General features: G+C 36.6%; 1 protein-coding gene across 1 annotated transcript; it reads left to right on the top strand.

The window, feature by feature from the left end:
- The first annotated feature begins 325 nt into the window (after positions 1-325).
- Positions 326-16,438, top strand: LOC111017604 (acetolactate synthase small subunit 1, chloroplastic). The gene is made up of 12 exons (XM_022293421.2): positions 326-614; positions 1,670-1,883; positions 2,201-2,284; positions 2,418-2,486; positions 2,775-2,858; positions 3,912-4,070; positions 12,951-13,037; positions 13,192-13,296; positions 13,430-13,552; positions 14,899-15,051; positions 15,703-15,768; positions 15,849-16,438. Exons 1-12 carry the CDS (start codon positions 391-393, stop codon positions 15,930-15,932), a joined length of 1,452 nt encoding a protein of 483 aa, XP_022149113.1. The 5' UTR covers positions 326-390; the 3' UTR covers positions 15,933-16,438.
- Positions 16,439-24,847: the final 8,409 nt, after the last annotated feature.

A 24,847-nucleotide genomic window follows, 5' to 3' on the forward strand; every position in this document is an offset into this window, starting at 1 on the left:
CGGGCCGAAATTCATGTCATTTTAGTTTTTTTTGGGCATTTAAGCCATCTTGCCCTCTTTTAAATTAAATTCCCACATATATGCGATCTTGACCAATTTCTAATCTTCAAATTAAAAAGTTAGATTTTTTCCATTCATAATTAATTATTAAATTAAAATGTTAGAGATTTTTTCTATATTAGATTTAAATTAAAAGGCTCAACTGAGCTCTAAGTTGGAGAGCATCGAGATATATGGGTACAGCACATGGTAAGGTCACAAGAGTTTTCAAAAAGGGTCATAGATATAAATTTATCTATGAAATGGATCATATATACCAATTTCGTTTATGGGAATTAAAAGCTTTAATACCAATTTACTCTTTAGCTTCCGCCATTTCCTTCTCCTCCAATGGCCGCCATTTCCATTTCATTACCGTCTGCCTCTACTTCTTCCCTCTCCGCCTCCAAATTCCCAACTTTCTCCACAACTTCCTCTCTACCATTTTCTTTCTCTTCTGCCTATAATTATGACAACAGGAAAACGGCCCTCTCTCTCAAAAGCATCGCTGAAACCACCTCCGCTCACTCCTTTTCTACAAACATTAATTCTTCTACTTCCAAGATCGTTTCCAGGTATGCACCCATTAATCTTTTCTATTTCATCAATTGCTTTCACATTTCTATCAAGCCTGCTGCGTAGGGATTTGGTTTCGTGTCGCCGGTCTACTCCTTGTTCCCTTCTAGCTCACAGTTTAGGTTTCTTGTAGAAGTTGGAAGTCCACTGTAAAAGGCATATAACGAAGTCCCATATTAGGAACGGGTGCAAAAAGCCGTTTGCATGATCAATCATATCTCATGCTAAAAGAATCACAATAGAGAAGATTGGGATTCTAAACCAAGCAGTCAAACTCTGCTATTACATTATCTTTTCGTGTTTTATTGATTAATAGTGGGAACAAGATATCTGCTTATGTCCCCCTGATGGTTGCTTGATGTGTTTGATTCAAGGTTATGATAGTTTCTACAATGTAACTTTTAGCCCTAAGAAAGAGAGTCCAATGTCCTAGACTTTGTGGGAGGTCACCTGAGGTCCCTACTAGCCCAAAAATTTTTTTTCAGTAAAACAATTTGGGGATATGGCGAATCTCCGACCTCGAGGGAAGGAGTACATGTCAATTACCGTTAAGCTATGTTCACGTTGGCACTAGACCAACCATTTTTTTGGTTATTGTTAGGTTAAATATAACTTTATATTGACATTACATATCAAGCATATGGTGCTGTGCTTTATGTTATGTGTCACATGTTCTGAAATAATAATATTTTTGTGGTTATTATATTTAGTAAATTTTATGCTTGGATGTATCATAATTTAAAGTATAATGTATCTGCACTTGCCATATCATGGATCATTATTCCCAACTAATCAAGCTAAAATTCGAAGTTCTGTGATCAGCGATGAATGCCAATCTTGTGGTTTACATGGGTGATTGATCTTTGTTCTATGTTGATTTTATGTTATATAGTATTGTGATTAATAAAATATTCAAAAACTGAAGAAACATTTAATCAATTTGGTTTAATGACTGTTCAGTTACTTATGAAAATTGAACGGTAAGCAGAATTTAATCCATTGGATTTCTGTTTTGACTTAAATACTAATCTGGTGCATCCTACCATGTTCCCAGGGTGAGACGGCATACAATTTCTGTGTTTGTTGGGGATGAAAGCGGAATGATTAATCGTATAGCTGGTGTCTTTGCTAGAAGAGGATATAACATCGAATCACTTGCTGTTGGCCTGAATAAGGATAAGGCTCTTTTCACCATAGTTGTCTCGGGAACTGAAAAGGTGTTGGAACAAGTTATTGAGCAGCTCCACAAGCTTGTGAATGTTTTGAAGGTACAATATCATCTTTATAAGCTCTCGTATTTAATTATGTTTGTGCGACATATATTTGGCCCTCGTCTTGTATGTTGGATTTGTGTCTCATTTCCTCTGAAACCTTTACCTTCCATTGCTTTTTATTTTTTACTACACTATATCTAGATTTTTCATATAAATAAAAATATGCAGCAAACAGATTTCTGCGATTGATTTGCAGGAAACTGATGCTTGCCTCCTTCATGAGTTGCTCGTCAAACTGTTTCTGTTTATCCCTTCCATTCATGTAGGAACCATTTTAGGTACTGCCTCATGGATACTAATCTTCTCATCAGGTTGAAGATCTGTCGAGTGAGCCACAGGTGGAACGTGAGCTGATGCTTATAAAAATCAACGCAGATCCGGCATATCGTGCTGAGGTAGTTTATTGGTGATATTTGTCTTCAGGATTTCCATTATCAAATGGCTTAAGGCTAGACATTTGATTCATTTCTGCTATCCTTAATTAATATATACATTGTTTGTTTGATTTCATTTTCTTTTGCCTTTTAGATTAAGAGGTTAGTGGAAATCTTCAGAGCAAAAATTGTAGATATCTCAGATGAATCTGTAACAATTGAGGTAAATTTAGGATTCTTCCCCTCGAAAGAACTTCTATAATGCTTTTACATAGTTGTGAGATTTGATCTTAATCTGATGCTTCTACATTTTACCTGTTAAATTGCTTCGGTTTTATAAGTGCTTAAATGATATGGAAAATCAGTAAGACTCTTAACGTAACCCTATTTATTGATATTCAAGTATTTTTCTGCAGTAAGCATCTGTCGCTTATATCCCAAATTTGCTTCCTTTCCCCTTTTTTTGAGACTCCAATTGTTCTATTGTTTTAAAGCTATTTGTATCATATAGGTGACTGGCGATCCAGGGAAGATGGTTGCATTTCAAAGAAATTTAAGCAAATTTGGAATTAGAGAAATTGCTAGAACAGGAAAGGTCAGTAACTTTCCTGAACTTTTTTAAAATATTATTCTCTATTTCCATTTATGTATGATCTAGTTAAATTTTGTTTGGCTGAATATATAATTTTGTCTTTCGTGTGTAAACAATTTTTCAATTTTGTTTTAATATTTTAAAAGTTCCAATTTTTTCCCAACAATATGATCATTTACGAATTAAATCCCAACATCAATAATAGTTTAAGTATTTTTCAATTAAGTCCCATTGTCCACACTAGTTTGCTGATTGTGACGTTAAAATATTATTAAATAGCAGAGTTGAAATTGAGAAATTGTAATTGAAAAAAAAACATTATGGGCAACATCACGTTTAATTTTAAACATAGACTTGTTTGAATTTTTTCTTAAAAAAAACGTGCATTTAATAACATTTTCAAAATAGAGTACTTTTGATAATATATCAAAAAAATATAAATATTTTATCAATGTTGGTAATCAATTTGTCGAGTTTGATCTTTTTTAATAAGTAAAAAATTACCATTCAAAAAGTTAAAATTATTAAAAAACTATAAAATATCTCTAGTACCTGCCTACAAATAATAATTGAAATACATTATCGTGCACCTTTATTTGAAACTAATTATCAAGTTATAAAAGTATTTCTTAACATAAAATGAATTAGGTTAGTTTCTTTACTTGACTAAATCTGAAACATCTCTACAACATCTTCAAAGTCTTGATATTTGAACGTAAAATATTAAATTTTATTTTATTTATAACAACATCGAATATCAAGCCAACTTGAGTGTAGCTCAATAGGTTGAGGCATATACTCTTGACTAAAAGGTTGGAGGTTCGAATCCCCACCCTTGAATGTTGTTGAACTCAAAAAAAAAAAAAAAAACAAGAAAAAACAAGAAAAGAATAAACCAAGGGACAAAAATTTAATGTCAAATCACAACAATTGAAAAATATTCTTACATCAGGGAAAAAACTGAAATTTTCGTAACATTAGGGATTAATAATGTTTCGCAAATTTTTTCTAGCATTGGTTTGGGATTAATAATGTTTGAAAGTCTATTTCTTGTAGATTGCTTTGAGGAGAGAAAAGCTTGGTGCATCTGCCCCTTTTTGGCGATACTCAGCAGCTTCTTATCCAGATCTTGAAGAAATGATGGCCGTTAATGCTTCCATGGGAACTGAAAATAAAGCATTCAACAGTGAACTGAGTGAATCTGGTCCAGTACATGTAAGGGTTCTTTCTGCATTCTAGTTTTTGTCTCGACCAGAGATACGATACGTCATTGCATCTTGTATATTTAAACTATGGCAATATCGTATAACAAGATATATCTAATTATAAATATATCTTTTCAAGTATGAGTGGAGTCAGACTAATCTACTTGAGATATTTGGTATTAAGTAACATTGTTAAGATAGGTAATATTGGAGGCTGGAAACATCTAGGGACTTCTCTCATAAATCCCTTTTCATAAACAGATCCTAAGAACAGCCAATTTCTTTTAGATGATCTCATTAAAGCCGTGTGGAAAGAGATACCTGGAAAAATTCATTCTTTGGAAGTTTTCCCCACTAGGTGTTAATACCTGGCACAGCAGGTCCCAATGAAAATCCTTGAAAATCTCTGAAAATCTCCCTCTTCTATTGGTGTTTGGGCACAGAAGATAACAATCATCTCTTCTTGCACTGCCTTCTCACCCAATACTACTTATGGTGTCTTTTAACTATGTTAGTATCTATTGGTGCTTTCCCAGAAATTTTATTTGATAGACATCATGTGGCAATGTATCTCTCACCAAAAAAGACATCATGTGGCAAATTTTCTGCTATCATCTAGGAAAGAAGTCAAGAGTTATGTAGACAAATGCCTTGAAACGATTATCTGAAGAGTTTTGGTTGGATAGAAATAGTAGAATTTTTCAGGGGCTGGGAGAAGTTTATCTGATATTTGGGAACTTTTGTATTTCCTAGGTGGTTCTACATGGAGTTCTTCATATCAATATTTTTATAGTTACAGTCTGGATAAGCCAATCGATCAAAAATAGTTTTTGTGTCTTTAAGATGGCCTTCCAAGGACCTGTAGCCGATGAGAGGGGTGTAGAGATGGGCTGAATGTTCCACGTGGTTTTACCATATTTTGCTTTAATCACCTTCTTCCAGAGGGCCGTGTCTTCCTTTAAATGCCTCCAAACCCATTTAGCAAGGAAAATTATGTTTTTCAGTTTCCATACTAGTGATATCACAAAGAAAAAAGGAAGTGAGTTAGAAAAAAAGAGAAGAAACCTAGGCCCCTTGAATCGGTTGTTGTGTGATATCTCTCTTGATTAGGTGCAGCCCATTAATCTCCTTGTTACCTTTTCAAAGGAAGCTAAATATGTTGCTATTCCAAAGTATGTGCTACCTTAAATGGCAATGGGAAGGGAGAGAGGTAGTAGGTGGGGAGGTTAGATAGAGTGGCTTGGATGAGTGTGTCTGCCACCTTTGGAATGGAAGGAGTTTTTCCATGATTGAAGGAGTTCTTTTGATTCAAGTTAAATCTATAAGAATAGTGCTAAGGACTCCTCCGTTTAGAGTTCTTAGCCTTAGATGCCAAATTGGCTGGTGTGGTCTGCTTTGAAGATCAATGATGCCTTTTCCTCTTGTTTCCAGTCGTAGAAATCTTAAAGATGGTTCTATGTGCCATGTGGGTGTGAGGCCCGTATAGTGAATACTTATGTTAGGAAGGGCAAAGGGGTAAATTCCCTGTTTGTTGGGCAAGTCTTTTGTACGGGGAAGTACTTATGTTAGGGGTCTATCTTAGAAAAGGTAATTTTTGTCTTTTGGAAGGTTTGTCTTGGCAGGACAGCTCCCAACCCTCTCTAACGGTTGGGTCCCTTGTAAGTCTTAGGGCTCTTGTTCTTGTTCTTATTTTGAATATCAATAAGTAAGGAGATACCTTACAAATTGGTATCAAAGGCTTCAATCCTGGGGAGAACGAGAGGAATGGCGTAGAAACAGCTGGAAGAACATTGTGAGAATAATGAAAAAGAGATGATGAACATCAAGGAAAGTCTGGATAGGTTATCCAACCGGATGGAGGAGATAGATAGGTTATCTAACCAGATGGAGGAACAAGGGAAAGTCGTGGCAATGCTGGTCACTGAGCTAACGAAGTCAAAAGGGGGAATATGTATTCTGGTTCGGAAACCCCAGGAACGAAGTGAAAGCAACCGGAAAGGACGGAAGGGTCTGAGTTGACTCCAGATATAAGGGAGGAGATGGGTCACCTAGGGAAGACAGAAGAAGGTTATTATGACCGGACTAAGTTTAAAAAAGTGGAGATGCCGATGTTCTCCGGCGAGGACCCTGATGGGTGGCTTTTCCGAGCAGAGCGCTATTTTTAGTTGTTTTCTTTTATTTTCTCAAAGATAAACCTTTTTGTTTTAGAAATTATTTTGAAAAGATAATTTGTTCTTAAAATTTAAAAAATAAAAAGTAAAAGTTTTATTAAATCTCCATCTTTTTATGTTAATCCTTTTTTAAAAAGGATTAATTAAGATTTTGTTATAAAAGCTCTTAAACCTTAGGTTTTATTTTTCTTAAACTGCTAGACCTAGTTTTCTCTCAGAGAGAAAAAGAAAAGAAAAAAAGAAGAGTTTTTTATTTTCTTTCAAAGATCAGCAAGCTTTTTTCTTCCTCATTGTTTTAGTTTTATTTTTCTTGATTTGTAGTTTTTTTAATTCAGTTTATTGGTAAAAGTTTTGAGGTCTTTGTTTTTTAGAAGAAAAGATTTTAAGGACTTTTGCCCTAAAAATTTTCCAGAATTTTTGGTTTGAATCTTTTTGTTTATGAGATTGTTTTTGGGCTATTTTGAGACTCTTTTTGCATAAAAAGTTTACCTATTTGTATCCTATAAATTATAGTTTGTTATGATTTTTACATGAAAAATTATATGTTTTTACCAAGTTTAGGTTTTCTATACAGTTTTCAGATCTGATTTTTCTATAAAAATCAGTAAATTGTTAATTGTTTATGGAAAATTGTTGGAAGTTTTATTTTATAAAACATAAAATTTTCCAGATTTAAAATCCCCAAATTTTCAATTTATTATAAGGCTTTTAAACTTGTTTAGTTGAGAAACTTTTTGTAAATTTAGTCTGTATTAATTTATACCGATTCTTGTAATTTTAAAGGTTGTTATTGTTGATTTTAGAGACTTTTTAACCCAATTTTCAGATCTGGTTTTGTAGCCCCAAATCCATACTTTCCTAATTATTTTGCATAAAAACGTGTTTTGAATGGAAAAATTGGGTAGATTAGATTTGGTTAGTAATCGGTTGAATTTTAGATCCTTGGATAGGATTTAAGGATTGATTTTGGATATTGGTTGTTTATAGGCCTCTAAGTTGACAACTACCAAAGAGGAAGTTAATAAGGTTTGTAGGATTTTTGAAAGAGGTAAGTAATTTATCATATCTCTTCGAAAAGTGTAGTAAGTAATTTTCCATATCTTTTGGAAAAGTATTGTAAGTGATTTGCCATATCTTTTCCAAAACTAAAATGTATTTTGGATTTGATATGACGATTTGAAATTGATATCTTGCATATGAAATTCAAGTTTTATTATGGATTTGAAAACTAATTTGGCAAAGTATTTGAAGTATTCTTAAATGATTTGATAAAGTTTTGTTTAAATTTATTTAAAGGTTTGAAATTGATATTTTGTTTATTTGTGAAATATTTGAAATCATGTTTTGGAGGATTGATAAAGTTTGTTTTAAATTATTTCAATGTTTTGAATTAATTTAATATTGAAAGTAAGTATTTGTTTTGCATTTTATTTGAAAGATATTTTGATTGATTTCATAGGACTATCCGGATATGCCATGATTTTGTTTTGAGGAACGTTTTGCTTATTTGGGGTAGTAGCCTAATTTGGAATGGATGGATTTCTGTTCTGGCTTATTTGTGGGAAGACACTTTTGTGGTTTGGCATTCCTTGGGAATGAAGATTTATGTGTGTGTTATTCACTTACATGACCTCACACCTAAGTAACTCTGTTCTGGTCGATATTATTTCGACAACACTGTTCTGGTCGATATTAATTTGACAACTCATATAGAAGTTTCTGATTGATTGGTGTTACCGACAGGTAACTACATATGTTCTGTAGGCTACCCAAGTAATGCAACCTTCCACTCTGATTTTGAAAGTATGAATGAATGTAAGATTGTTTTGAATGTTTGAATGCTTTAGTTATTCGAAAGTTTGAAAGTTGTACCAAATGTTTTAGAAGAAATTTTGAAAGTTTTGATTGAAAGAAAGTTTGTCTTGAAGGATTTGAAGTTTGATCGAATGAAAGTTTGTTTCGAATGAATGGAAGATTGTTTTGAATAATTAAAAGTTCGTTTTGAATGAATGCAAGTTTGTTTTGGAAGAATGAAAGTTTGTTATGATTGAACGGAAATTTTATCTTATTTGAAGACTTTTGTTTCTGAAAATCTAGTTTGTTTTTAAAGTTTTGAAAATTGTATTAAATATTTTAAAGGACTTTAAAAGTTTTGATCTGTTCGTATTGTTTACGAATGTTTTGAAAGGAAAATGAATTTTGAAATTCGATATGGAAATTGCTTATTGAGTATTTTTGTACTCATCTTTGTTTTCCTAAATGTTTTTCAGATAAAGGATTGAATGATCGTTCTGGTAGAAGGTGAAGTTTAGCATACTGGCATGAGTTTGAAAGTCATATTCCTATTTAGTTAAGTTAGTTTAGAAAAATTCTGTAAAGAAATTGCTTCCGCGGAATAGTTTTAGTTCTTAAGGTTTTTTGAAAGTTACGTTTCCGCATTTTGTCAGAATGACCGTATTAGAAAATACGGGTTGTTACACGAACGGTAAGAAGGTAACGGTGGCGGTCATCAGCTTTGACGGCAATGCTCTATCGTGGTATCGGTGGGAGACAAGAGATAATCAAGAATTGCCGGATAGGATGACCTAAAGGTCCTTCGTATGATTTCGACCGTCGTAGGAGGGTAGCCTTACGCTCGGTTTCTGGCCATACGACAGACGGGAACAGTGGCAGACTTTCGTCGAATGTTTGAGGAATACTCAGCACCTATACGAGGACTGTCAGATGAGGTTTTGGAGGGAACTTTCCTTAATGGGTTGCAATCTTTGATTAAGGTTGAGATATTGAGTAAGGAAATCATTGGGTTACGGAAGGTCATGCGAGCAGCCCAGCTAATTGAAGACCGAACCACAGCAACGTTGACCTTCATCGAAGACGCTAAAAGCCCCACGATTGGGCCAGTCCAATCGATCACCCAGCCAGCATCAAAGGCTACGCCAGCCCAAGTAACCCGTATTGTTACACTTGCCAACCGTACCTCCACGTTGCCCGCAACGAGTGACCCTAATCGCAAGGACTCAGGGTTTAAGCGTTTATCAGAGACAGAGTATAACACTTGCAAGGCGAAAGGTCTCTGTTTTCGTTGTGATGAATGCTACACCGTCAGTCACCGGTGCAAGAACCACAAACTGCGAGTCCTCTTGGCGCACGACGACGATCTTAGGCAGATGGACGTGAATGGAGGCGCAATTAGAAATGGTCGAAGAGGTAGGCGAGGTGGTCGAGATGTTCCTCAACATAGTGTTAGGGTTCTCTACACCTGGTACAATGAAGTTGCGAGGTGAGATCGACCAATCGGAGGTGGTGGTCCTAATTGATTGTGGAGACTTCCAACTACAGGGTCATTATGGGAACGGGAGTAGCCATAAAAGGGAAAGGTATCTCTAAGGGAGTAGTTTTGAAACTTCCTGAACTAACTGTTGTGGACAAATTTCTTCCTCTGGAATCAGGTGGGATAGACGTGGTGCTAGGAATGCAGTGGCTGTGTACCCTTGGATCAATGGAGGTCGACTGGAGTGCCTTGACAATGACATTCAAAGCAGGTGGAACTCGAGTGGTGCTCAAGGAGATTCGTCTCTGACGAAAGCAAAAGTGACATTAAAGCGTTTGGCACGATCATGGGACGCTCAAGACCATGGTTTTTTGGTGGAGTTCTGCACGATCACCGAGTTCCAAATAGAGGCTCCTGATTCAACTCCTCCCGCGGAACTGTTGCGCTCAATTGATAGATTGCTCACTGAGTACCAATCCGTATTCCAAATCTCGGAGGGTCTACCCCCAAAGAGAGAAGTCGACCACCACATACTACTCAAAGGGAACCCACCCGTGAATGTGCAGCCATACCGTTACATGCATTTGCAGAAGGCTGATCAAACGTTTGATCGGAGAAATGCTGACGGCGGGAATCATCCGTCCCAGTGTGAGCCCCTACTCTAGCCCGATGCTGCTGGTCAAGAAGAAGGATGGGAGCTGGAGGTTCTGCGTGGATTACAGGGAGTTGAATAATGCAACGGTTCTAGACAAATTCCCGATTCTGGTAATCGAGGAGTTGCTGGACGAGCTTCACGACAATCTACTCCAAAATTGACCTCAGGTTGGGATACCACCAGATACGGGTGCATGAGCAGGACGTGGAGAAAACGACATTTAGGACGCACGATGGCCATTATGAATTCTTAGTGATGCCCTTTGGCCTCACCAATGCCCCGACCACATTTCAAGCATTGATGAATCGTGTCTTTCGACCCTTCTTGAGGAGGTTTGTGTTGGTATGTTTTGATGATATTTTGATCTATAGCCCATATTTGGACTCTCACACTACCCACCTAGCGGTAGTGCTGAATATACTGCAGGAACACTCCTTGTATGCCAACATGAAGAAATGTCAATTTGCCCAAGAAAGAATCGAGTACTTGGGGCATTGGGTCTTGACTAAGGGTGTGGAGGCTGATCCCGAGAAGGTCCGGGCCATGATCCAATGGCCGATTCCGTTGAATCTAAGAGAACTCAGGGGATTCCTTGGCTTAACCGGCTATTATTGCAGATTTGTGGAGAATTACTGCGCCATCGCTGCTCCCCTTACCCAACTCTTGAAGAAAGATGCATATGTGTGGTCCGACGTTGCGATATAAGCCTTTGAATGTCTTAAACGGGTGATGATCACACTACTGGTATTAGCCTTACCCGATTTGAGCCAGCCTTTTGTGGTGGAGACAGATGCCTCGGGTATGGGTCTAGAGGCATGGGTCTAGAGGCATGGGTCTAGAGGCAGTATTATCTCAGGGACAGCGGCCGATTGCCTTCTTCAGTCAGACCTTGTCGATGACCAACCAACAGAAGTCGATTTACGAGCGTTAGTTGATGGCCATTGTCCTTGCCATTCAACGTTGGCGGCCTTATTTGTTGGGCCAAAAATTCTTTGTACGCACCGACCAGCAAGCCTTGAAGTTTCTCCTAGAGCAGAAAGTAACTCCCCCGGACTATCAGCGGTGGATCTCGAAATTACTGGGGTACGACTTTGAGATTCAATATCACCCTAGGCTGGAAAACAAGGCGGCCGATGCTTTATCACGAATTCCACCCACTTATCGCCTTATGTCCCCAGTTGAAGCCTGTCCGATATGCCACCAACGGTTCACTTGGCTACCTTGACTGCCCCAGCCATTTAGACGTAGGCGTAATCTGGAAGGAAGTGGAATAAGACCCGTCCCTCAGTAAGATTATCATTGAGTTGCAGGCCAACCCGGACAGCCCGTGCCCCGATTCTCATTGCAGCAAGGGAAACTCTTGTAAAAGGGTCGTTTGGTCCTCACACGTAATTCATCCCTCATCAAGGCCACCCTCCATACCTATCATGACTCCGTATTCGGGGGACACTTTGGTTTTTTGAGAACTTATAAGCGGCTGACAGGTGACTTGTATTGGCAAGGAATGAAACAGGATGTGAAGATGTATATCGAACAGTGTGATGTGTGCCAACGGAACAAATCGCTCACTACCTCACCAGCCGGTTTACTACAACTCCTTCCACGCCCTGATCGAATTTGGGAAGATATCTCCATGGACTTTATCGAAGGACTTCCCAAATCAGCATCCTATGACGTTATCTTTGTGGTGGTGGAACGTTTGAGTAAGTATGCACACTTCATACCCATTGGCCATCCCGTCTCGACAAGACCATTGCGGCATCGTTTGTGAAAGAAGTAGTCTGTCTTTATGGGTTTCCCTGCTCGATCGTCTCCGATCGTGACAAGATTTTCTTGAGCCACTCCTGGACCGAATTGTTCCGTCTCCAAGACACGAAGCTCCACTGGAGCACAGCCTACTACCCGCAAACGGACGGCCAGACCGAGATAGTCAACTAATGTGTTGAGACTTACCTTCGCTGTTTTTGAACGGAGAGACCACGACAATGGAGTAGCTGGTTGGCATGGGCAGAATATTGGTACAACACCACGTATCATGTCTCAATCAACACTACCCCTTTCCACATTGTCTATGGTCGCCCCCTCCCCCGTTGATCTTCTATGGTGATCAATGAACGACCAACGCCACTCTGGACCAACAGTTGGCCGAGCGAGATCAGGCCATTCAATGCCTGAAAAACCATTTGGCAGATGCCCAAAATAGAATGAAGAAGTTTGTCGACCGACACTGTCGTCGTGTGGAGTTCGGTGTGGCGATTTGGTTTACCTCAAGCTTCGCCGTTACCACCAGTTGTCACTCGCCAAAAGGCGTTGTTTTGGAAAAATAAATAATTGTTTGAACACTTTAGTTTTAAGTGTCCAAGAAATGTTGAACATAAGTTCTATGCATGTCGGTTGTATTTAACAAGTGTTCTACATGTATCCAATTTATTCAATAAGTGTTTGATCCATGTCTATTGTACTTAACAAGTGCTCAACACATGTCCAATCAATGTTGGAGTGTTTGTGTGTTTGGTATGCATTTTGCATGTATATGCTACCCAAACTAAACTAAAACGTCCTTGCTTCGTAGTTTGGCTGTTTTTTTATTTTTTTTATTTTATATATTCTTAAAGGGAGTTTTAACTTTTAAGTTTTCATAATTTCAATGAAAGGCTCTGTTTCTTGTCCAAAATGGAAGAAAAATGTCTATCAGATTGCTACATTATTCTCTGTATGTCTATATGTACACGTATGGATATGATCAAGTAAAAGCTGAAACTTAAAATAGTAATGTTATTTTTCTCTATGAAGGGAGATGTATATCCCGTGGAGCAGTCAGATGGGTTTACTATAAAACCAGTTCTTGATGCTCATTGGGGAGTACTTAACGATGAAGATGTAAGAAAGCTGATGGCCTCTTGGTTTCAAAATTATAATTTGGTTCATGTTCTTAGATGTCAGGGTAGTGGTAGTGACATTATTTACTGTTTACAATTACTAATTTCATTCTTTGTTCATTTTACCGTAATTATTTTACTATTACAAATTACAGATGGATGGTTTTCGTTCACATACTTTATCTATGCTAGTAAATGATGCGCCAGGGGTCCTTTATATTGTCACTGGACTTTTTGCAAGAAGAGGATATAATATTCAGGTACATTTAGAGTCTAACATATTGCAATTGCATTAGTATTTTAAGGCTAACAGAATTGTATTTCATTTAATTGTCTCCCATTCGTTTAGAAAATTATTTTTCTGATCAAATCTGATGAATGTCATGCTGTCAGAGTTTAGCTGTTGGTCATGCAGAAGTTGAGGGCATTTCACGCATTACAACTGTTGTTCCCGGTACAGATGAATCAATCTACAAGTTGTTGCAGCAGCTTTATAGGCTGGCTGATGTTCATGAGGTGAATATCCTAAGCTTTGGCAGTCCATCTTCAAATATGTGGTGCTTTCTTATTTTTGTCATATCATATTTTACCACATATGCTCAAATTTCTTCTTGGTGCCATTTAAGAATACTGGCTTGGAATGTTTGAAACAGTTTTTGGTTTCAATGAGATGAAATTGCTGCACTAATCCAGGATTGTAAGGATCTTAATTCTTGCGTGAATTTTATATATTTCAAGATCTATATATTTTAAGTCCCACTCATGGCTATAGGTTTGAGATATTATAATATCCTAAAGTACACGATGGAATATTTTCAATTGATTAAACTCACCAAAGTTCTTATATATTAAAGTAACAACTATGGAGTATTTTGTTTCTTTCTCCTTCCATCCTTTTCTTCTCTCCTGACTATATAATGAATTGCTCATCAGCCAAATTGCTCTTCATATCCTATGAATCCTCTTGATATTTTATGTAGTTACCAACTATGACCTTTTCAGCATAGCGTTGTTTGAATCCGGATGGCTGTTATGAAGCCTTTGAGAATTGGATCAAAGAACTGTATTAACCAGTAAGATGCATAAATCTAAAACTAAAGACTCCAAGAAAAGTAAAAATCGGGTTACCCTTTAATATCTTAAGACAAGAAAATTTGTTCTTTGTTTGAGATCCAAATCACACCTTCTTAAACATGCAAACTATTGTATTACCAAGTTAACTCTTGGCTAGAATGAAAGCTCTAAGACTCATTTTACTACAGTTCAAAACTTGATTTTGGTAGGCATCATACATATATATATATAGCCTCCAAAACCAAGCCTAAAGCAACCTATAGTCCATTGAATGATTGTCGCTGTCCAAGTCCATCAATGACATAAAAAACCATTAACTAAATGTAACCTAAGAATAAAGGAAAAGCCGTAAAACAAAAGGTACAATAAAAATGCCCATAAATCGAGAATTTAATTCTAGATTTTTAAGTCTTTGTAACCCCCAATTTAAGTAGTTAGAGCTTGGATCTTGGGTTCCATCAACGAAGTCCTAGGAGCTTTACTTGTCTTCAATAAGGCTTGAGTTTCACTAGAATACATTAAACGAAACTTGAGTTTGAAGTATGTTCATTTAGCACTACTGACTCCTGTAACTACATTTCATCTTGAGTTCGCCATAAATGTTACAGTACATTTGATGCAATTCCATCTTGAAGTCCATCTTTTGGACTACATGTAGGGTGGTATGATACGTATCAGAATCTCATTTGAACCGTTATTTCCTATTAGAGAATGGTAAACTAGTTATCCAAAGCTGTGACCTTATGCTTAAAAGTCCAAGCCTAATTGGTCGTTGGTTACTCCTTTAGGTACGGGATATGACCCATGTGCCATTTTCGGAGCGCGAGCTGATGCTGATTAAAATTGCTGCAAATTCTTCTGCTAGGCGTGATGTGCTTGATATTGCCCATATATTTAGGGCCAAGGCTGTTGATGTCTCTGACCATACCGTAACTCTTGAGGTAAATAATTCTGGAACTGATATGTTCTGCCGCATTTTTATTTTTTGAGAATAATTAATTTTTAGAGTCAATTTTAATTTTAAACTCTCATCGTATATTATGTAAGTTTTATTTTGGAGACTATTGTCTATTCTGTAAGTGATAAAGTTAAATACCTTTCCAAAATCAATTTAACAACTTGCCTGTGAACCAATCAATACCCTCGCATAGAATTGAATTGAACCAACACAATATCCACTACAGTTCTCAAATCCAATCCCTCACATAAACTTACCTACCAATTGAAGTAGGTAAAGAGAAGTCCAAATTTGACCAAACTTCTGAAACCCAATAAAAAACATCCAACACACATAAACAAGAACAGTCATACACATTTAGCCAAAAAAATTCTATAACTAGCCTCAAAATCTTAAATGCAAAAATAAATTAAATTCATATTAGTTTTCACCGTGTATTTAAGGTTTTAGGTTAAATTTGACTCTACTAATTAAATACACAGATACAAACTTTTTCTTTTAGTTTCATAGCTCAACTCATCAATCAGAATAACAGAGGTTCGATCCCCATTGATGAACTGTTACTTTTATTTTTGAGCTATGTAGTATGTAACCAACAATTTGTAGTGATGAATGTGCTCGATACTTCTTTCAGCTTACAGGAGATTTGCATAAGATGGTTGCACTCCAGAGATTGTTAGAGCCTTATGGCATTTGTGAGGTTAGATTCCAGCGAACCCCCTCTTCCTCCCCCTTCCATTTTAAGTTCACAGAGAGATGATCTTCGGGTATCTGTTACAGGTGGCAAGGACGGGACGAGTAGCATTGGTGCGCGAATCTGGAGTAGACTCGAAACATCTTCGAGGATACTCATTTCCTCTGTAAACTGAGGTGAGGGGCACAGAACATTGGGGTCGTACACACCAATTATGGTCAAGGATGGTATAGAAGATCTGCGTATATAATAATGGTACCCAAAAAAAGAGGCTGCATACTATTTTATGAGGATACTCAGAGGCTCTTTTACTAGTTAATGACCAACGTTACTTGGAGCTGGCTTTGGGGGGCAGGGGTTTATGTCAATTGTAGCAATGGCGTGAGAAATTTTTGTTTGTTTTTTTTTTCTTAAACTATTGATATTTTTGTTTTGTTTTGTTTGTTATTGTTATTATTTTTTTCATATTTTCTTCCCTTTTTTGTTTTGTTTGTTTTTGTTTTTTATTTTTTGAGTTCAATAATTGAGAGGTTGGGATTGGCTATCAATTCTTGGGACGGTAAGTAGGTACTTTATCCGCAAATTGATATATTTGATTCGATTTTGAAGTTAGAAGTTTCATTTAGGTCTTTATTTACTTTGATGGAATGTGAATAAAAATTTTCATTTCGTTGGATGATGTTTTCTAACATATATTAAATGAAAGCAATTGGTGGGGATTTACCTCAACCTCATTCATCTTTTATGATTTCATCAATTTCTTTCTCATTTTTTATTTTGTGGTCACCATAAATTTTTAATAATTAGTTTACAAGTTTTACACTTTCTCCAGCTTATTAATGAGACTATATCTTTTTAATTAATTGGTTTATAATTTTATTGTTTGTTTATTTGTACTAATAAATTTTCTTGTAATAAAAATTTATACAACTTTTATTAGTTGATGTTATTTTATCATAAAATATTATGAATTTCTATTTAATTGATCAATTATTTAATTTTAATTTGTTATTATTTAAAATCAATAAAATTGTAAAAATATAATTCATTGTTATTAGCTATTAAAATAATGAAATGTAATAATATTATATTATTAATGATGGTTATTATAAGAAAAATTATATTGATATTTTTTTATGTAATTTTATTCTGTTATTTATTATTTTTTTAACTAAAAATAGTATTCTAATTAAAGTATTTGTAATTAGTTAGAAATAAAATGAGGTATTCTACTATCCGTTTTGGTAACATTTCCATTTCTTGGAAATGATTTTTATTTCGATTCTTTATCATTTCAATTCTTAGCAAATTAGGCTTTACTATTTAACAATTTTTCATATGTATATATATATATATATATTTTTTTTTTGTTTCAATTCCAGGTAGATTATTTGTATTGATCTATCAACTAAAAAAAATGAATATATTGGTCTCAGTTTTTTTTTGGGAACCATCAAACAATTGGTGAATCTTTGGAAAACTTCCTTCAAAACGTCCTTCATTTACTTTGCTTTTTTTTTTTCTTCTCGAAAGTTTCAATTTTACCTTCACCTTTTTTCTCTCTTAACTTTCTTTATAATTGAAACTCTTAAATACAAGAGGCAAAGTTAAAACTAGATTAATCAATTAGTTGCTTGTTGTGTCCCTAAATAAATATTCAATTCGCCTCCTCAGCTAAAATTATTAGGTGAATAAACATACCATTACAAATAAAATAAAACGAACCAGTTTTACTCGAGTGCAAATTCAATGGAAACCGTGGAAGAGAGAGAGATGAATCGGTCTGAAAAACATGGATGATAGACTTGTATTTTGAAGTCTGATGTAGAAGCCAGTGATTCAAAACAAAAGGCTACTTGAATCTTATTGTATTGATTTTCGGATACAAGCAATATATATTTGATTTAGGGAAAATTGACAAAATAAGTCTTCTGTCTCTTAAAGTTTTTTAATCGCCCTCCTCAAAACACAAGTTTTCTAGTCACGGCTGACATCACCAATTTTGACAAATGACCTCTCTCTTCAGACTCCATCTCTCTCCTCTCTCCCCCACTAATATTTTAGACTTCCTTCCTTATTTCCTCTCTTTTTCCAGATTTTTTTTCTTCCTCTTTGTTTTGTTATTGTTTTTCATTATTCTCTTTTCCTCTTTTCAGCAAATTTTTTTTTTCTCATTCTCCCTAAAATTTTCTTGGAGTTTCTCTTTTCCATCTTCACTCTTTCTCTATTTTTTCTATTACTATTATTCTCTTTCTTCTTTACTCACCACAAAAAGCAATTTTTTTTCCTCTATGATTCCCGTGACTTTTAGCAATCGCTGACGATGGATGCATCAAAGCCGACGAAGGAGGTCGTTCGCCGAAGAAAGAAGATCAATGGAAGAGGAATGGGGGAGGAGATAAAGAGAGAGAGAGCGAGGTTGAGTGAGAGAGAGCGAGGTTGAGCGAGGGTGATCAAGAATTGAGGGAATCTAAAAATACTATCTCAATATTAATTCAAATTTGTTTCCAAAATCTATTCTCAATCTCATTAAATCTCTCAATGTAGTTTTAATTAGTATTGACTTAAAAACCACTCATTTTGCTTTCATCTCTTTCATTCCTAATTTAAAATTTAATCAAATGAAAATATCAATTTAAAATCTAATTACAAAAAGAAAGTATTCGAATTTGAAATTTAATTCAAATTTGTTTCCCAAAATCTCTTTTTTAATTAGATTTTAAATTGATACATTTGATTAAAATTTAAATTAGGAATGAAATATGGAAAAGCAAAATTGGGGGATTTGAAATTCAATTATAATTAAAATTACATTGAGAGATTTAAGGAGATTGAACAGAGATTTCGAGAAACAATTTGAATTAATATTGAGATTCCGTTTTTCTGAAAATTAATTTGATTTGATAAACATTAATTCAAAATTAATTTTTAGATACTATCAAAAAAGACAATCTCATTAAAAATATTATTTTTAGATTCCCTCAATTCTCTCTCGCTCAATATCACCCTCGCTCTCTCTCTCTCGCTCACCCTCGCTCTCTCTCTCTCTCTCTCGCTCACCCTCGCTCTCTCTCTCTATCTCCTCCCCCATTCCTCTTCCACTCAGCTTCTTTCTTCGGCGAATGACCTCCTTCGTCGGCTTTGATGCAGCCGTTGTCAGCGAAGTTACGAGAACTATGGAGGCTGCTGGTTTAGAAAAAAAACTGAGAGATTTAGGGTTTTTTTTAAAGTAAATTGCTTTTTGTGGTTAGTAAAGAAGAAAGAGAATAATAGTAATTAGAAAAAATACAGAAAGATGGAAGAAGTAAAAGAGAAACTCCAAGAAAATTTTAGAGAGAATGAGAAAAAAAAACTTTGCTGAAAAAGGAAAAGAGAATAATGAAAAACGATAAGGAAAAAAAATCTGGAAAAAGAGGGAGATGGAGGTAGAGAGAGGAAATAGGGAGGGAAGTCTAAAATATTAGTGGAGGGGTACTGAGGGTGTGAAGGTGATGTCAGCAAATGCCTATAAAACTTGTGTTTTGAAAAGGATGATTAAAAAACTTAAAAGGACCCTATAGAATGCTTATTTTGTCAATTTTCCCTTTGATTTAAAAGGGAAAGTAATGAATAAAATACAATACAAGAGGTAGATGAGCTACCCTTTACTAGCTCTCACTAACTCTTACTAATTCTCATGTGGCGGTAGAGAAGCAAGGCCAAGTTTGTCATGAAGATAACAAGATCTAGTAATGTGACAGGCTTGGTGAGATAATTAGCCAATTGATGAATGGAGGGAACATGATACGCGACAACTCAAGTGTATGGACTACTCTAGTCTATAGCCACTTGAATCCAATTGTATAATTGGTTTCAACTCGAAAGGGAAAGGTTAGATGTATTACATTTGGTGACCAAACAAAACAAGCATGATCCGAGAGTAAACAATGAATTCCTAAGTTCGACCACACAAAGAAAAATACTATTGCGGGAGGAGGGGTTTGCACGAAGCAAATGATGAGAAAACTCTCAATTTTGTATTGAACAACTTCACTAAACTTGATTTGAAACAAAGTGGGGAACACGCCTATTTATAGGCTCAGGACCTTTACAAGGAAAGTTGCAAAATAAAATAATCCTAAAATCTAATGAAAATAAAATTTAAACAAATAATTAAAGATTTTTCCTTAAAAGGTGCGAACTTGCTAATCAAGCAAAACAACTATTACTTAAACTAATTTTGATAAGAATAAAATAAACTAAGGAAAATCATAAAAAAAAGACATATCCTAAAATCCACCCACATGCTTATCAAGCAAGAGAAATTATTCCTTAAATGTAATTTGATAAAAAAAACAAAGGGAAATAGAAAGGAAATAATTTCCTTAAATGGCTTGGAGTGCGCGCTCTTTGACGCCAATGGGCACAGACGCGTGCATGAGGGTGGATAGGCAACAAGGACGTGTGCACAGGCATGAGTGGCATGGCGACAGGCAAACATGGGGCACGCGGGCACAGACACTGGGCGAGGCAGGTGTGGGGCTGTGCGATGGGTGTGTAAGGCAGCAGGTGTGAGGCGCTGGGCGAGATGCTGGCAGTAGGAGACGAGCAGTAGAAGCGAGGCACGCACTTGGGCAAGTGATGTGGGGCAAGCAGCAAGTGGTAGGCCATGTGGGACTCGCAAGCATGCGGCTGGTGTGTGCACATGGGCAGGCGGGGGGTGTGTGCAGTAAAGTAAGGCGCGTGGGTAAGCTGGGCAGCGTGGCAGACACGAGTGTTGGCAGTAGGGGTGTGTGCAGAGCTGCAGGCAGGTGCAGTGGGCGCGCAGGCACGAGGCATGCACTAGAATGACGGGGCGCAAGCGTGCGTGTGCGGGGCCCTGGTGTGCGTGCAAAGGCTGCCAAAGGCGATGGCGGACGCGTGCGGGGCTATTGCTTGCGAGGTTAGCATGCTGATGATGGTCTTGCACGTGTGGTTGGGTTCTCCACTTTGCGTGATTTGGTTCCAAGGACTTCGTGCCAAATATGATCATATCATAACATATCATATTTATAATTGACGTTTGAGCACTTGATCACAAGTGAAATGAGCATCGATTTCAATGTGTTTAGTGCGAGCATGTGGAACGAGGTTGTGAGCAATGGTTAGTAGCGTAAATATTATCATACAAAGTGTTGGGTAGAGGAGCAAGCGAAATGTGAAGCTCGAAGAGAAGAAAAGTAATCCACTAAATTTCATAAAAGACATGGCAGAGAGCACATTACTCAGACTCGATGTTGGATCGAGCTACAACGTACTGCTTCTTTGATGACCTCGAGATCAGAATAGGACCATGAAACACATAAAATCAACCAACTGACTTGCAATCAACGGAGCAAGCAACCTGGTCGACATTGGACAAACTAATAAGGGTGAGAGAGGATGCTAGTTGCATGGCAAGACCAAGATGGAGATACTGGCTTAGATAGTGAAAGATGCATTTTACGGATTGCTAAGTGGAAATAGGAGGATACTGAAAGCATTGACTCAATTTGTTGACATCAAAATTTATATCAGGGTGAGTAAGAAGGACATAATGGAGAGAGCCAATGACAGTTTGATTAAAGAGGGATCAGAAAAAAGTTTCACCTAAAGAGGTAGTTAATGAAAAAGTAGTTGTGATCAGGGTTGGAGCTTCCTTGAGATTCTACAGCAGGAGACGATTCAATATGTCACGGATGTACTTAGCTTGAGATAGTAGAAAGCCAGTAGATGTTTTTGCCACTTGAATTCCCAAAAAATAGTGAAGATGTCCAAGATCTCGAAGTACAAATTGATAATGAAGTTGATGAATAAGACGATCAATGAGCACACAATTGGAACCTATGATAAGAATGTCATCAACATAAATAAGAAGAATAATAAGATTTGTGGTCATGCGACATCAAAACAAAGAAGGATAAGTTTTCACTTGAAGAAAGCCCCATTGTATAAGAGTCGTGTGGGGAGTTTGTGTTGGGTGTGTTGCCCTAAACTCGTAGTTTGTATTTATGTAAAAATAAATGTATATTCAATAAAGTTTTATTCAATCAATTTGTTGTTGAATTCATAGCATTGCATTGTCCAAAATTCAATAAACTAAACATCCAAGGTTATTATCTTGTAACTGGGACAATATATCTATAGGGTATATATTTGATATACCCTTGATATACTAGGTATATATTTGATATGCTCCTGATATACAAGTGGATAATGTTTCGGGAATAACCTAAAGAGTCTATAGTATATGGATAAGGCTGGGTACCTTATCCTGGCAACACTATGGATACGACCCACTTTGTAAATGTTACAGACGACTCGATCCAGGTCGTTCGTGTGGAGACATGCGACTGGGGGTATCCTATACAATGAGTTTGTATAAGACTGGACCGCGAAATAGCCGATCTTTAGATGTAACACCGTTAACTATCAGATTGCTATTTCTTAGGATGACCAGGCAACTCATTCTCAATCCTGAATGAGTTATGGACTCCTGCCCATGAGGGCTCGTCCTTTGATCTGTATGGGTGATAGTGGCCCGAGTTATCGACTCAATATTCCTACCATTTTGGGGACGAGACTGAATGGTGAGCTGGGAACATAACTTCACAAGATGAAATTCACCTCTCCCCGACTTTAGGGAGTAGATGAGTGTTCTCTTAAATGTTGACTCGAGTGGCGAAGTTTACATCTATTAGAATTGTCGCAGCTATGGTCGCTCATTTGGATTTTGAACAAGGGGCCCCACTCTCTCACTGACCCGAGAGGGACTTCCGGTTATTGGTCGGACTATAATCGAGTTGTTCATTAGAGGAGCAGTGGTATTTAAGGAGCAAGATGTAACACAGGGGTAAAACGGTAATTTGACCCATTTTTGGTTACGAATACTCGTGAAGGATTGACTTGTCATTAATGGTCGTATATCCGTGGACACGAAAACATTTTGCAGTACGAAGAGTGCAGCTGCGGGTCTTTAGTGAAGTGACCCGTAGTTAACGAATGTTGATTAACTCGGTCAATGAGTTTGACCGATTAATCTCGTATCGTTGGAGCTTCTGATCTATAGGTCCATTAGGTCCCCTTGCTAGCTCATAACGGGTAGAACGAGGATCAAGTTTTTGGAAAATTTTGAAATGTTCAAATTGCTCAAGGGATTATATGTATAGTAATACATTATAATATATAGTTAATTATAATTGAAACTATATATTATGAGAGAAATTATTTGAATGAGATTCAAATAAAATTAATATGAATATGATTCATATTGAAACTATAGGTTAAAAATAATGTGCATAAGATGTACATTACAACTATAGGTTATATGAGAGAAATACTATAGAATATGATTCTATTTTTGTAATAAATAATTAAGTGTTAATTATTTATTTGATTTATATATATATTAATTGTTAATTAGATTAATAGTTAATAATTATTTATTAAATAAATAAATAAATAAATAAATATATTAATTATTATTATTTATTAATAATATTAATTAATATATAACTCCCCTGCAAAAATGGGGGAGAGTGTGGAGTTAAGTGATGGGGTACTGTTTTTGGTTTTGGTTTATTACAGAACAACGAAGCCCAAAAAAGAACTCCCAGCATCTCTCTCAAGCTCTCTCTACTTCATTCCCATAGACCATATTGAACGCTCCCACAAGCGTGTTCTCGGTACCCAGAGGATAGTACGGAAGGTCTATTGGTGGTGTTCGGTAATTCTTTGAAGAATTGTTCATCAAAGTAAAGGAAAATTTTCCCTGTTGTTTTCCTTTTTTTCATTTGTATGGTTTTTGTTCTTTAAAAAATTCAAGAACAAGATGTTTCCGCTGCGGGATTAACGTCCTTTCAGTTTTTCATACTATGCTTATGGAGCCTGTTTGAGGCCACAGAGGGTTTTTCAACCGACATATATGATACGGATGAAAAGGACAACATAGCCTTGTGATTGAGGCATGAACAAGGTTTCAATGAGTCCACCATTGAGAAAGGCATTGCTGAGATCGAGTTGTCGGACTAGCCAACTCCAAGTGGCAGCAAGAGTAAAAATCAACCAACGGAGATCAGTTTAATAATACAATTGTTAGTTTCATGAAAATAAATACCAGAAGTTTGAGAGAAGCCTTTTGCAACTAATGCACCTTATAGCGTTGGATGCTCACATCAGCACTTTGTTTGAGTTTGTAAACTCATTTGTTACCTATGAGGTGATGATCAACAGCAGAAGGGACAAGATCACATGTTTGATTCTGTAATACACAGAAAATTCTTAATCCATAGCAACCTTCCAAGAGGGGATGGAAACAACATTGGAGAACTTGGAAGGTTTAGTCTTGGGCCAATTGATACCAACAGTTTTTAGAATCGCAACCAAAAAATCGTTTTGGTGTAGTAATGCCTAGTTTACAGCGGAATAACCATGAGATGAGCACTGGTAAAGGAGTGGTGGCTGGGAACAGAGGTAGCAGAAGTCGGGAATAAGGGTGAGCTAGTAACAATGGGCAACAAGGAGATAGGTTGATGAATAGAGGAGTCAAATTGCAGGCTAGTAAAATGAAAAGGAGATTGAGGGGAGGGAGCAGGGGAGGAAGAGTAGGCCGTGGATCGGAGGCTGCTAATACGAGATTTGGAGGGGCAACATAATGAATGGGAAGCCATGATAAAACAGAGTCAATGATCATAGCAATGGTGGGAGCCTGCTGCAACAATAAAAGTTATCAGCAAAAAAGAATTATTCTTCATTGAAGCACTTATGTCGAGAGACATAGATTCTCCCCGAAGGCCTAAAACAACGATAGCCATAATGATTGTTGTTGTGACTCAAAAATACATAATTAGTAGTGTGAAAATCGAACGTATGTTGTTGGTAGGGTCAAGATAAGGGCAGCAGGCGGAGCCAAAGACCAAAGACACAGAGAATGTCATAATCAAGTAGGATATTGTGAAGCACCGTAAAAGGGACCTTACCTTCAAGCATAACAGTGGACATTCATTTGATCAAATATACTTTAGTGTGAAAAGAATCCCACATGTAAATCAGAGGCATTTTGCTTGATTAACTAGCATTGCAAGCCCGA

This window comes from Momordica charantia (assembly GCF_013281855.1).
Source record: "Momordica charantia cultivar OHB3-1 chromosome 4 unlocalized genomic scaffold, Mcharantia_2.0 BLBB01000004.1, whole genome shotgun sequence".
In the NCBI taxonomy this organism is placed as follows: Eukaryota; Viridiplantae; Streptophyta; class Magnoliopsida; order Cucurbitales; family Cucurbitaceae; genus Momordica; species Momordica charantia.

Coding starts and splice junctions, on each gene's coding strand:
- LOC111017604 (XM_022293421.2), top strand. CDS start 391: ATGGCCGCCATTTCCATTTCATTACCGTCTGCCTCTACTTCTTCCCTC. Junction 615..1,669: donor ACTTCCAAGATCGTTTCCAG/GTATGCACCCAT, acceptor CCATGTTCCCAG/GGTGAGACGGCATACAATTT. Junction 13,038..13,191: donor GAGTACTTAACGATGAAGAT/GTAAGAAAGCTG, acceptor TACAAATTACAG/ATGGATGGTTTTCGTTCACA.